This window comes from Oncorhynchus tshawytscha, linkage group LG26 (assembly GCF_018296145.1).
Source record: "Oncorhynchus tshawytscha isolate Ot180627B linkage group LG26, Otsh_v2.0, whole genome shotgun sequence".
In the NCBI taxonomy this organism is placed as follows: Eukaryota; Metazoa; Chordata; class Actinopteri; order Salmoniformes; family Salmonidae; genus Oncorhynchus; species Oncorhynchus tshawytscha.
This window is the reverse complement of record NC_056454.1, coordinates 33,047,362-33,060,675: the sequence shown is the minus strand read 5'-3', so window position 1 is coordinate 33,060,675 and position 13,314 is coordinate 33,047,362. Positions and strand designations below refer to the sequence as shown.

Sequence of the window (13,314 nt, the reverse complement as noted above, 5' to 3'; positions counted from 1 at the left end):
TTACGGACAATGTCAAATGTGATATAGCGAAGCACCTGAGTGAGCTGGGTGTGTAATTACGCAGGTACTTTCCCAAAATGGACGACACAAACAACTGGATTCGTTACCCTTTCATGCCCTGCCTCCAGTCCACTTACCGATATCTGAACAAGAGAGCCTCATCAAAATTGCAACAAGCGGTTCTATGAAAATTGAATTTAATCAGAAGCCACTGCCAGATTTCTGGATTTCCTGCCTTTGCAAATCGCTCTGTTAAGACACTGATGCCCTTTGCAACCACGTACCTATGTGAGAGTGGATTCTCAGCCCTCACTAGCATGAAAACTAAATACAAGCACAGACTGTGTGTGGAAAATGATTTAAGACTGAAACTCTCTCCAATACAACCGAACATTGCAGAGTTATGTGCATCCTTTCAAGCACACCCTTCTCATTAACCTGTGGTGAGTTATTCATAATTTCTGATGAACAAATAAGGTTTTATATGTAAGATGGCTAAATAAAGAGCAAAATGATTGATTATTATTATATTATTATTTGTGCCCTGGCCCTATAAGAGCTCTTTGTCACTTCCCACGAGCCGGGATGTGACAAAAACTCACACTCATTCTACTGTTTAATAAATGTATCGTATTGTGTGTGTGTGGCAGGCTTACAATGAAGGCAAAAAATAACATTTGAGAGTGTGCTGACCCTGGTGCTAGAGGGGGTACGCAGATGGAGGTTGAATGTTTGAAGGGGTACGGGGCAATAAAAAGTTTGGGAACAACTGCTCTATGGAGTCAGAGCTGATTAAATCCCCACTGGTACAAATATTTATTTAATCATCACTAATCCCCTCCAAATGCAACATTCACTTGACATTTAGAAACAATTGATCAAGCAGGCAGGACAAGGCCTAATCACAGCTGGTGGTCTTTTTCGATTATGTCCTCTCGTACTGGGTAAAGAAAGTCATCACATGAATGCTAAGAATTCAGAGACAACTCTAGGACCCCTCTTCGACACGTCAATGTGGACATTCAAGCAAGACTTTCTCTAGAATCTGGGAATGTGGAATAGGAATCTGGGAGAGGCCTATGCAGACATGTCTCTCTCTAAACAAAGCCTGTTCGCCTCCACAGCTGTTTCTCCTATCTCTCTCTGACTCATCTGTCCTCCTGCCATATAGGCTTGTTACAGGCCTGTTGGTTCTGGTTCACGCTCTCTCTCACACACGCAGACGCACACACACACTACAGGCCTGTTCAGATGTATCACGTGGATAAGAGGTAACAGTTGTCCATACAGATGAGAGAAACACCAGACCTGGGTTCAAATACTACTGCAAATATTTCAAATACTGTGAGCTTTTGCTTTAGCCTGCCTGGAGTGACAGAAGGCTGGAGTTTGCGGTTTTGCAAATATTCTATTGGTCCCATTGCGCTAGCGTATCTAAAATGAATTCAAATAGTGTTTGAATGCAGGTGTGATGAGTCAGCCTACCACCACCTGGGATAGGCAGCACTAGGAAATATTTCTGACCTCTACACAAACACAACCTGCATACTTCCTGTCAGAGAGAAGGAACATATTTTCATCAGGATTTCCAAATAACTTCACTTCTCGTCATCACTTATGGGGTTGTAGCTTTTCACCCGTAGAGATTTTGATATCTGCCTGTCTGATGTCATGTGTGGGTGTGTTTTGTGGAGATGTAACTGATATATCTGGCAGCCATACCTGGTTGTTTGGAGTACAAATGGGGTACATATGAGTGTAAAACAAGAAAGAAAGATGTATTGTCATATTACTATGATGTGCTTCATCACCAGTCTATGCTTTGAATATTACTCAGTGAAAATCAGATATTACTCATCCTAACCTGTACACAGAGAAATCACTTATACTCCCCTCACCAGAGAAGATTAAAGTGAGAGCTGCAGCAACATCAAAATGTATAAAGGGATAAGTGAGAGCTTAAGACCAAATACGAGTGAACCCTCTGTATCCCAAATTCTCAGTAGTCTACCCTAATATGTATGGTTTGTTTTTATCAAATTAAAGCTTTACATAATGTCATACTCTGGTATGTTGGTACGCTGGTATGGTGAACATGAACATAATACGTCCTAGCTCCAACCAACCGCATCAGACACTGCAGAGACATGACTGCAGAGACCTGACTGGTGTGTGTGTGTGTGTGTGTGTGTGTGTGTGTGTTTGTCACACGCTGAAACCAGAAACATGACTGGTGTGTGCATGTGTGTGTGTGTTTGTCACACGCTGAAACCAGAAACCTGACTGGTGTGTGTGTGTGTGGGTGTGTGTGTGTTTGTCACACGCTGAAACCAGAAACATGACTGGTGTGTGTATGTGTGCGTGTGTGTGCATCACAAGCTGAAAGCAGAAACCCTGACTGGAAGGCTGCCAGCCCCTTGCACACATCCGCAAGGTTAGCCGTAGGATGCTAAACACATTCTCCATCAAAAAACACCACTACCATCAACCCTGAAAGACTGCAGTTGAAGTCGGAAGTTGACATACACCTTAGCCAAATATATTTAAACTCAGTTTTTCACAATTCCTGACATTTAATCAGAGTAAAAATTCCCTGTCTTAGGTCAGTTAGGATCACCACTTTATTTTAAGAATGTGAAATGTCAGAATAATATTAGAGAGAATGACTTTTTTCAACTTGTATTTCTTTCATCACATTCCCAGTGGGTTAGAAGTTTACATACACTCAATTAGTATGGTAGCATTGCCTTTAAATTGTTTAACTTGGCTCAAATGTTTCGGGTAGCCTTCCACAAGCTTCCCACAATAAGTTGGGTGAATTTTGGCCCATTCCTCCTGACAGAGCTGGTGTAACTGAGTCAGGTTTGTAGGCCTCCTTGCTCGCACACGCCTTTTCAGTTCTGCCCACAAATGTTCTATAGGGTTGAGGTCAGAGCTTTGTGATGGCCACTCCAATACCTTGACTTCGTTGTCCTTAAGCCATTTTGCCACAACTTTGGAAGTATGCTTGGGGTCATTGTCCATTTGGAAGACCCATTTGTGTCTAAGCTTTAACTTCCTGACTGATGTCTTGAGATGTTGCTTCAAAATATCCACGTAATTTTCCGTCCTCATGATGCCATCTATTTTGTGATGTGTACCAGTCCCTCCTGCAAGCAAAGCACCCCCACAACATGATGATGCTGCCAACCCCGTGCTTCGCGGTTAGGATGGTGTTCTTCGGCTTGCAAGCCTCCCCCTTTACCCTCCAAACATAACGATGGTCATTATGGCCAAACAGTTCTATTTTTGTTTCATCAGACCAGAGGACATTTCTCCAAAAAGTACAATCTTTGTCCGCATGTGCAGTTGCAAACCGTATTCTGGCTTTTTTATGGCAGTTTTGGAGCGGTGGCTTCTTCCTTGCTGAAGAAGGTTATGTCGATATAGGACTCGTTTTACTGTGGATATAGATACATTTGTACCTGTTTCCTCCAGCATCTTCACAAGGTTCTTTGCTGTTGTTCTGGGATTGATTTGCACTTTCGCACAAAAGTATGTTCATCTCTAGGAGACAGAACGCGTCTCTGTCCTGAGCAGTATGTCGTCTGCATGGTCCCATGGTGTTTATACTTGCGTACTATTTTTTGTAAAGATGAACGTGGCAACTTCAGGCATTTGGAAATTGCTCCCAAGGATGAACCAGACTTGTGGAGGTCTACAATTTTTTTTTCTGGGGTCTTGATTTTCGCATGATGTCAAGCAAAGAAGCACTTTTTTGAAGGTAGGCCTTGAAATACATCCACAGGTACAGGTACACCTCCAATTGACTCAAATTATGTAAATTAGCCTATCGGAAGCTTCTAAAGCCATGACATAATTTTATGGAATTTTCCAAGCTGTTTAATAAAGTCACAGTCAACTTAGTGTATGTAAACTACTGACCCACTGGAATTGTGATACAGTGAATTAAAAGTGAAATAATCTGTCTGTAAACAATTGTTGGAAAAATGACTTGTTTCATGCACAAAGTAGATGTCCTAACCGACTTGCCAAAACTAAAGTTTGTTAACAAGAAATTTGGGGAGTGGTTGAAAAACGAGTTTTAATGACTCCAACCTCAGTGTTTTAATGACTCCAACCTCCGACTTCAACTGTAGTTTGAGGAATCAACCCTGAAAGACTAAATAGTAAGAGGAATCAACCCTGAAGAACTACATAGTTAGAGGAATCAATCCTGAAGGACTACAGAGTTAGAGGAATCAACCCTGAAGGACTACATAGTTAGAGGAATCAACCCTGAAGAACTACATAGTTAGAGGAATCAACCCTGAAGGACTACAGAGTTAGAGGAATCAACCCTGAAGGACTACAGAGTTAGAGGAATCAATCCTGAAAGACTAAATAGTTAGAGAAATCAAACCTGAAGGACTACATAGTTAGAGGAATCAACCCTGAAGAACTACATAGTTAGAGGAATCAATCCTGAAGGACTACAGAGTTAGAGGAATCAACCCTGAAGAACTACATAGTTAGAGGAATCAATCCTGAAGGACTACAGAGTTAGAGGAATCAACCCTGAAGAACTACATAGTTAGAGGAATCAATCCTGAAGGACTACAGAGTTAGAGGAATCAACCCTGAAGAACTACATAGTTAGAGGAATCAATCCTGAAGGACTACAGAGTTAGAGGAATCAACCCTGAAGGACTACATAGTTAGAGGAATCATAATGCTAATGTTATGTCACGGGTTTGTCTTGCTTTGGGCTCTTCCTGGATACACACACACAGGAAGACAACACAGATGCATGCACACGCAGAGTCATCATCGTGCTGCAGAGAAAGCAACACATGATCAATACATGATTTTAATTCTGATCATTTCCCACACGCAGACTGACTGACTCCTTGATACATACTAGATGTTGAATTGAAGTCTGTGCCCAGTGGGATATGACTAACAAGGCCAGGTAACACACACGTGGCTCGCACAGACACACATTTTCTGTTCACAAGTGCATTTATTTATATGGCGATTAGCTTCCAAAGACTAAGGAAAAAAACAGTCTGATGGTTATAGTGAAAATTGGGATGGCAGATTGGGCAACACTTTAGCCACACCTCCGAAAGAGAAGAGAAGCAGAAAGAAAATCAAAAGTGAAAACAGACCCTTCCCTTCTCTTCCACAGCCCAGTATGTATCAATTACATCTGGATAGAGACATTTGTTCACGAAACCACCTCTTTAATATGTGATCTGAGCTTACACCCTCAGGGCCAGTACTTGAAAAACATTTCAGAGCAGGAGTGTTGATCTAAGATCAGTTTTTCCTTTTAGATCAACACTCCTACTCTGAGACACTTTTCAAATATGGGCTCTGGGGTGTAAGCCCAGCTCAGAATCGTAATCGAAGTGCTTTGAAACGGAAAGGTAGATCAAGCAGAGAGTTTAAAACTAGTGGCATTATTGTTTAGCTGTGAGTCAGTGAGTCAGCTCTCTAGTCTCTACCACAAGTGTTACTTTGTCTAACTGTGAGATAATTACACGAACACAAGATTGTGTCCCCTCAAAATAGAATGGCCACGTTCGAGATCTTTAAATCCATTATATATTGTGTGTAAATTGTGACTGACTGATTGATAGTGCAAGGTTATTTGCAATGCAATGCATGTCAAAACAAGCCAAATAGCTAGTCTTTTGAGATTGAGGTGGCAGGCACTACGAGGGAGACTTCACTGCTTCTACAGGGTTTTCATGCCCTGTTACATTCCCATATTGTAATGTGGTCTGTGTGTCACTTGTGTAGCGGAGTCAGGCGCAGGACAGCAGATATGAGTAATTAAACGTAATTTACTCAAAATAGACAAATACAATACAATAAAGTGTTCCCACATAACGGACCGTATTACATACAAACAATTACTCACAAACAAACATGAGGGAACAGAGGGTTAAATAATGAACAAGTAATTGGGGAATTGAAACCAGGTGTGTAAGACAAAGACAAAACAAATGGAAAATGAAAAGTGGATCGGCGATGGCTAGAAGGCCGGTGACGTCGACCAAAGACAAAACAGCCTCGATCTGGCTCTGGTGTCAAGGTGCTGATACCCCAGTATGCACTGGAAGGGAGAGAGGTTAGTGGAGGAGTGGCGGAGTGAGTTTAACGCCGCCCACTCCCCCGGCCTGGCAATATGACCGCAGAAACCTACCCACATCCTGGTTTACTCTCTCCACCTGCCCATTACTCTCGGGGTGAAAACCTGAGGTGAGGCTGACTGAGATCCCCAGACGTTGCATGAACGCTCTCCAGAACCTGGACGTGAACTGGGGACCCCAATCAGAGATGTCCCCAGGCACCCCGTAGTGCCGGAAGACGTGAGTGAACAGGGCCTCCACAGTCTGTAGGGCCGTAGGGAGACTGGGCAAAGGGAGGAGACGGCAGGATTTAGAAAACCAATCCACAACGACCAGGATCGTGGTGTTGCCCTGTGAGGGAGGAAGATCCGTCAGGAAGTCCACCGACAGGTGCGACCACAGCCGTTGTGCAACGGGTAGGGGTTGTAATTTCCCTCTGGGCAGGTGGGAGCCTTGCACTGGGCGCACAACGAGCAGGAGAAAACATAAACCCACCAGTACTTCCCACGAAGGCAACGCACCGTCTGACCGATGCCAGGATGACCAGAGGAGGGTGACGTGTGGGCCAATAGATCAAACATTCGCGGACAGCAGATGGAACATACAGGCGCCCAGCTGGACACTGGGGGGGAGTGGGCTCTGTGCGTAACGCCCGCTCGATGTCCGCGTCCAGCTCCCACACCACTGGTGCCACCAGGCAAGAGGCCGGAAGTATGAGAATGTGATCCATGGACCGCTCCTCTGTGTCATACATCCAGGACAGTGCGTCTGCCTTAGCATTCTGGGAACCTGGTCTGAAGGACAGAGTGAAAACAAAATGGGTAAAGAACATGACCCACCTTGCCTAGCGAGGGTTCAGTCTCCTCTCCGCCCGGATGTACTCCAGATTGCGGTGGCCATCCAGATGAGAAAAGGGTGTTTAGGCCCCTCAAGCCAATGTCTCCACGCCTTCAGAGCCTTGACAACAGCCAACAGCTCCCGGTCCCCCACATCATAGTTTCGCTCCACTAGGCTGAGCCTCTTAGAACAGAAAGCATAGGGGCGGAGCTTTGGTGGCGTGCCCAAGCGCTGAGAGAGCATGGCTCCTATCCCAGTCTCGGACGCGTCCACCTCCACTATGAACGCCAAAGAGGGATCCGGATGAGCCAGCATGGGAGCCGAGGTAAACAGAGCCTTCAGGTGACCAAAATCTCTGTCCGCCTCAGCCAACCACTGCAGCCGCACCGGTCCACCCTTCAGCAGTGAGGTAATGGGAGCTGCTACCTGACCAAAACACAGGATAAACCTCCGGTAGTAGTAGTTGATGGAGATTCATCAACCCGTACGGCACGACGAGGTACTCATAGTGCCCTGAGGTGGTACTAAATGCCGTCTTCCACTTGTCCCCCTCCTGGATACGCTCCAGGTTGTAAGCGCTCCTGAGATCCAATTTTGTGAAGAAGCACGCCCCGTGCATTGACTCGATCACACTGGCGATGAGAGGCAGCGGGTAGCTGTACCTCACAGTGATCTGATTGATACCCCGATAGTCAATACACAGGCGCAAGACCTCCATCCTTCTTAAAAAAAAAAAAACTTGGAGGCAGGTGAAGTGGAGGGCCGAATGTATCCCTGCGCCAGGGATTCTGAGACATATGTTTCCATAGCCGCCGTCTCCTCCTGTGACAGAGGATACACGTGACTCCTGGGAAGTGCTGCGTCTACCAGGAGATTTATCGCATAATCCCCCCGTCAATGGGGTGGTAATTGAGTCGCCTTCTAGCCAAATCGGCATATTCTGAGGGGATGCGTACGGTGGAGACCTGGCCTGGACTTTCCACCGTAGTCGTACCGGTGGAAACCCCTACACACCTCCCTGAGCACTCTCATGACCACCCCTTAAGAGCCCTCTGTTGCCACGAAATAGTGGGGTCATGACAGGCCAACCAGGGTAGGCCCTGCACCACGGGAAATGCAGGAGAATCAATAAGGAAGAGACTGATTCTCTCCTTGTGACCCTCCTGCATAACCATGCTTAGTGGAGTGGTGGCCTCCCTAATCAGCCCTGACCCTAATGGTCGACTACCTAGGGCGTGGAATCCCTAAACTATGTGCAAATGAACGGTCAATAAAATTCCCAGCTGCGAATGAATCTACGAGCGCCTTATGCTGGGAATGCGGGGAAAACTCAGGGGGCTCTGGGTAAGCCTGGTGTCGACTCACCTGGGGTAACACGATAGTGCCCTGCCTGCTGCATCGACTCCCTGAGGAACCCCCCCAGTACCGACCAGCAGTGTACCCTCTGCGGCCACAGATGGTGCAGGGAATGGCCCCTCCTCCGGTCGCCCTAAGTGCAGCACCTCCCAGCTCCACGGGTGTCGGAGCGGAGGTGCTGACAGACCCCGATCCGGACGTCCGCGGGTAGCCAGCAGGTTGTCCAGCCGGATGGACAGGTCCACCAGCTGGTCCAATGCGAAGGTGGTGTCTCGGGAGGCCAACTCCCGACAGACGTCCTCGCGCAGACTGCACCGGTAGTGATCGATCAGGGCCCTGTCGTTCCATCCCGCGCTGGCGGCCAGGGTCCAGCAGTCCAAAGCGAAATCGTGCTCCTCGTCCCCTGCCTCAGGAGGAACAGACGTTCACTGCGTAATGGTCCAAAGTAAAGGAGGGGTGGACAGTGGGACCTGCTGTAGTGGGGCTGGTGGAGGCGCTGGGACGACCTCCTCCTCTCTCCCAACGATCCATCGTCTGCAGCGCGCGATCCATGGAGGTGGCCAGAAGTTGCAGTATGGTCGCGTGCTGCTGGACGCGCTCCTCTATCGCCACAGGGAGGGCGTCTGCTCCTGCTGACTCCATTCTTGGTGAGTAATTCTGTAATGTGGTCTGTGTGTCGCTTGTGTAGAGGAGTCAGGCGCAGGACAGCAGATATGAGCAATTAAATGTAATTTACTCAAAATAGACAAATACAATACAAATACAATAATTACTCACAAACAAACATGGGGGAACAGAGGGTTAAATAATGAACAAGTAATTGGGGAATTGAAACCAGGTGTGTAAGACAAAGACAAAACAAATGGAAAATGGATCGGCGATGGCTAGAAGGCCGGTGACGTCGACTGCCGAACGCCGCCCGAACAAGGAGAGGGACCGACTTCGGCGGAAGTCGTGACACAAATACTCTGGTATTCATGCCAGATTGGTTCTGGGTAGTAGATGCCATACAGGTCAGCCAACCACTTAGTTCAAAGTTCAAAGATATTTAATTCCTCAATAGTAAAGTTCAATGAATACAAGCACCCGATCCACCCTGTCTAAACTAAAGTAGGTCAACTTTAATTTCCAAGTATTTCCCCCTAATTCCCTTTAATTTCCAATGCCAATAAATTGACCACCTCAGCCATCAAACAGAGCCATCTGGTCTAGCAGGGGAGTTATAGTGAGGAAGAACTAGAAGGAACTGCTGGTCCAGATCAACACAGACATGTTATAGTGAGGAAGAACTAGAAGGAACTGCTGGTCCAGATCAACACAGACATGTTATAGTGAGGAAGAACTAGAAGGAACTGCTGGTCCAGATCAACACAGAACTGTTGGAGCAAAAACAACAAGAAAGACCTCTACTGAGCAGTCTCTGTATTAGTGTGTTCCAGGACACTCTTTCCACACACACACTTGCATATATAAACACTCACAAAGACTAAGGCACGCACACACACACACAATCACAGATGTGCACGCACGCACACACACACACACACACACACTGGGCTGACATGCTGAAGACAGTAATGTTATACTGCAGCCAGCATCTGCTCTTGATATACATTACTGTTGCCAAGCAACATGATGACAGTGTTAGTCAACGCTGAAGGAGACCATACTGTAGACAGAAAGTCAGATTAACTACTACTACCAGGTATTCCTGCTTCATACTTCCATTACTATCAGACAAACTAGCATGTATCCATACTCCATACTTCCATTACTATCAGACAAACTAGCATGTATCCATACTCCATACTTCCATTACTATCAGACAAACTAGCATGTATCCATACTCCATACTTCCATTACTATCAGACAAACTAGCATGTATCCATACTCCATACTTCCATTACTATCAGACAAACTAGCATGTATCCATACTCCATTCTTCCATTACTATCAGACAAACTAGCATGTATCCATACTCCATACTTCCATTACTATCAGACAAACTAGCATGTATCCATACTCCATACTTCCATTACTATCAGACAAACTAGCATGTATCCATACTCCATACTTCCATTACTATCAGACAAAGTAGCATGTATCCATACACCATACTTCCATTACTATCAGACAAACTAGCATGTATCCATACTCCATACTTCCATTACTATCACTCTGTTGTGAAGGGGCTTCTAGCACTAAAATATAAACAAGGAATACTAGCTTCATCTCTCCCATCTCAGAGAACAAACATAGAAACTTGAGGAGTGTGTGTCCCCCACCCCTCTACTAATTTAATTCCTTCAGGGGGTATAGGAAGAGATGACAGAAGCCATATGGGAGGTTGAAATGGAACACGATGCATGAATATTTAATAAGTCATATTAATCTAGTGCTGAGACAATGGTGACTTACTGCCATAAAGTTCTACCTTCTAAATCACCACACAGTGCACTTAAAAAAGTATAATGATGCCATGCTGTCTACCACAACAGACCTTGGTCATCTATCTATCAGCCGCAATTGACAGAGAGCTTAATTTGCCTAGTGGTCTATAGCATATGGTCAGCAATTCCTCAGGGGTATGTTGGTGATTGATAGGCTATATTTGAGGGCTGTTGTAGAGCACACAAGCACAAATAATTCATCAGAAAATCCCTAGCCATTGCAATAACAAGAATCAAATGTGTTGGCTATATAGCACAAACAGATCTGGGCCCGAGATAAAGAACAGCATTGCTGAAGGGGTTCACAACACAAGGCCAAATATAATACTGACTGAAGCAAAATAAAAGGCATCATCTCTCTATCTCTATCAATTTGTATGCCGCCCAACCACCAACATAGAAATCATTGGTTTGTGAAGGAAAGTAAATTCAATTCTGGTCATAATCTGTCCCTCTGGGAGGTGAAGGCGGATAGGATTCTGCTGCTCAGAGATATAACATTATTAGGAGAGAGTGAGGGGGGAGAAAGAGAGTGGGAGATGTAGAGAGAGAGATGAGCGAGAAGGGGGCTAGAGAGAGAGAAGGAGAAAGTGAGATAGAGACAAGACACTCACCTCAAAGCCTAGTCTGTCCTTCTCCTTCCAGAAGCAGAAATGAGTGACCTTCTTGTCCCAGAATTCATCAGGCTTCACCACACACACCAGGGACACCTCTGCTGGAATCACATTCTACAGAAAATGGGATGATATCAAAATGAAATAGTATTTCTTTAGCAAAATGGTATAGGCTTGGGGTGGTTTATTGGACACAGAAATAAACCGATAGGTTTATGTAATGTTAACATACAGTTACTGATGGTTTATAAGATGTTTGTAAGCAGAGTTTCAAATTGAATGACACTGGTACACTTTATCAAAAAAAAAAAAAGGTGCTATCTAGAACATAAAACGGTTCTTCGGCTATCCCCAAAGGAGAACCCTTTGAAGAACCATTTTACCCATGTAAAAAACATTTCCACAGAGGGTTCTACATGGAACCCAAAAGAGTTCTTTCTACCTGGAACCAAAAAGGGTTCTCCTATGGGGGCAGCCAAAGAACCCTTTGGAAACCTTTTTTCTAAGAGTGTAAAAATATATAAATATATATAACCCTGTAGTGCATCACAGTTTTCATGAAATCCTGCAGGAATCTCCCCAGACAGTGGAAGGCAGATTAGTGTGTCAGACAGAATGTACATTTCATACTGTCATCCTATCTATTCTGGTCCTGTTTCTGCAGAGGTCTATAGATAGCAGGGGACTGTATAGCCAATCTGCAGTGACAAAACCAGGTCAGGGCAGACAGGGCAGAATGCAGACTGGGTTCAAATAGTTTTTGAAATCTTTAAAATACTTTGCTCTCGCCTGCCTAGCCTGCCAGTTTTGGGACTCTACTATTGGTTCATTAAGCAAAGGAAGCTCAACCAGGCACAGATAAAATATTTGGAGTAATTTCAAATAGTTTTTGAACCCAGGTCCAGGGCAGGCAGACTGCAGACTACAGCAGAGACAAACAGAGCTCAGTCTGTCTGCTGACATAGGCCACACTGCAAAGTGGATGGAGGTCAGAGCCTGGGTCCTGTTCACTAGGCATCAAATGGACAAAACTGACTGAAACAGCAGGGACAAGCTGGACTTGTCCAATACGAAATGCACATTTTTAGTTGTCAAATGTTTGGCTAGTTTGCCCTAATGAGCCCAAACCAGAGCCTGGACTTCAGGGGAAAACATTGTTTAAAGGCATAATTAGGCAGATGGAGAAATTACACAGCCCAGTCAGGAGATCGATTAGACTACTCTTCTTCAAACGTAATCAGTTTAGATTCCCTTTTGTCTTAATTACTTTTCACTTGACTGCTGGGGATTTGATCTGAGATGTCTATTTCTTTTATTACTTTATATTATTTGCCAGGGACCATGCATAATGCATATTGCACCATATTTAACTACATAGCTCATCACTGTAATGTTTTATGGCACAGACAGAATGCAACATCTGGGTTAGGACCACCATTTTATTTCTCCTCCAAGGCTCTTTGTCACGTTCTGATTGGCAGAGAGCTGTTAATGTGGTGGAGGTAGGCCGAGATGGTTCCCCTGTGGCAACTTCATGTCCACGTCTGTCTGCTTCTCACTCAGACATCTGCTCCTCTATTGTATACTGTGCTAATTAATCATTAGCCTTTTACTGCAATGGGATAAATCAGGGTCACACAGAGTGCTTCTTGGTAGTCTTAAACAAATCTACTTTGAAACAAAAGTATACATCTTACACACACGGTTACGGGCTTTAAAAAAATAAGACACCTGTACCATGTCAGATATAGAGTTGACATTTATTCAATTTTGAGTTTGCATCCCAATACTATACTTTATATACATCACAGAAGACTGAAATATAACAAAACTGCTTGACATTGAAACACCAGGTTTTCACTTTATAAAAACATATGTTTATGAATTATGAAATTATGAAAAATATGAATAACATTCCGCCCATGGGGCAACTAGGTC

At 44.7% G+C, this 13,314-nt stretch overlaps 1 protein-coding gene across 2 annotated transcripts in view; it reads right to left on the bottom strand.

The window, feature by feature from the left end:
* sestd1 (SEC14 and spectrin domains 1) overlaps positions 1 to 13,314 on the bottom strand; it is a 53,207-nt gene that overhangs the window by 21,942 nt on the left and 17,951 nt on the right. For both annotated transcript variants that reach the window (XM_042306684.1, XM_042306683.1), the window contains exon 6: positions 11,377 to 11,490. In XM_042306684.1, the coding sequence (XP_042162618.1) occupies positions 11,377 to 11,490 (114 nt within the window). The remainder of the gene's footprint in view (positions 1 to 11,376; positions 11,491 to 13,314) is intronic.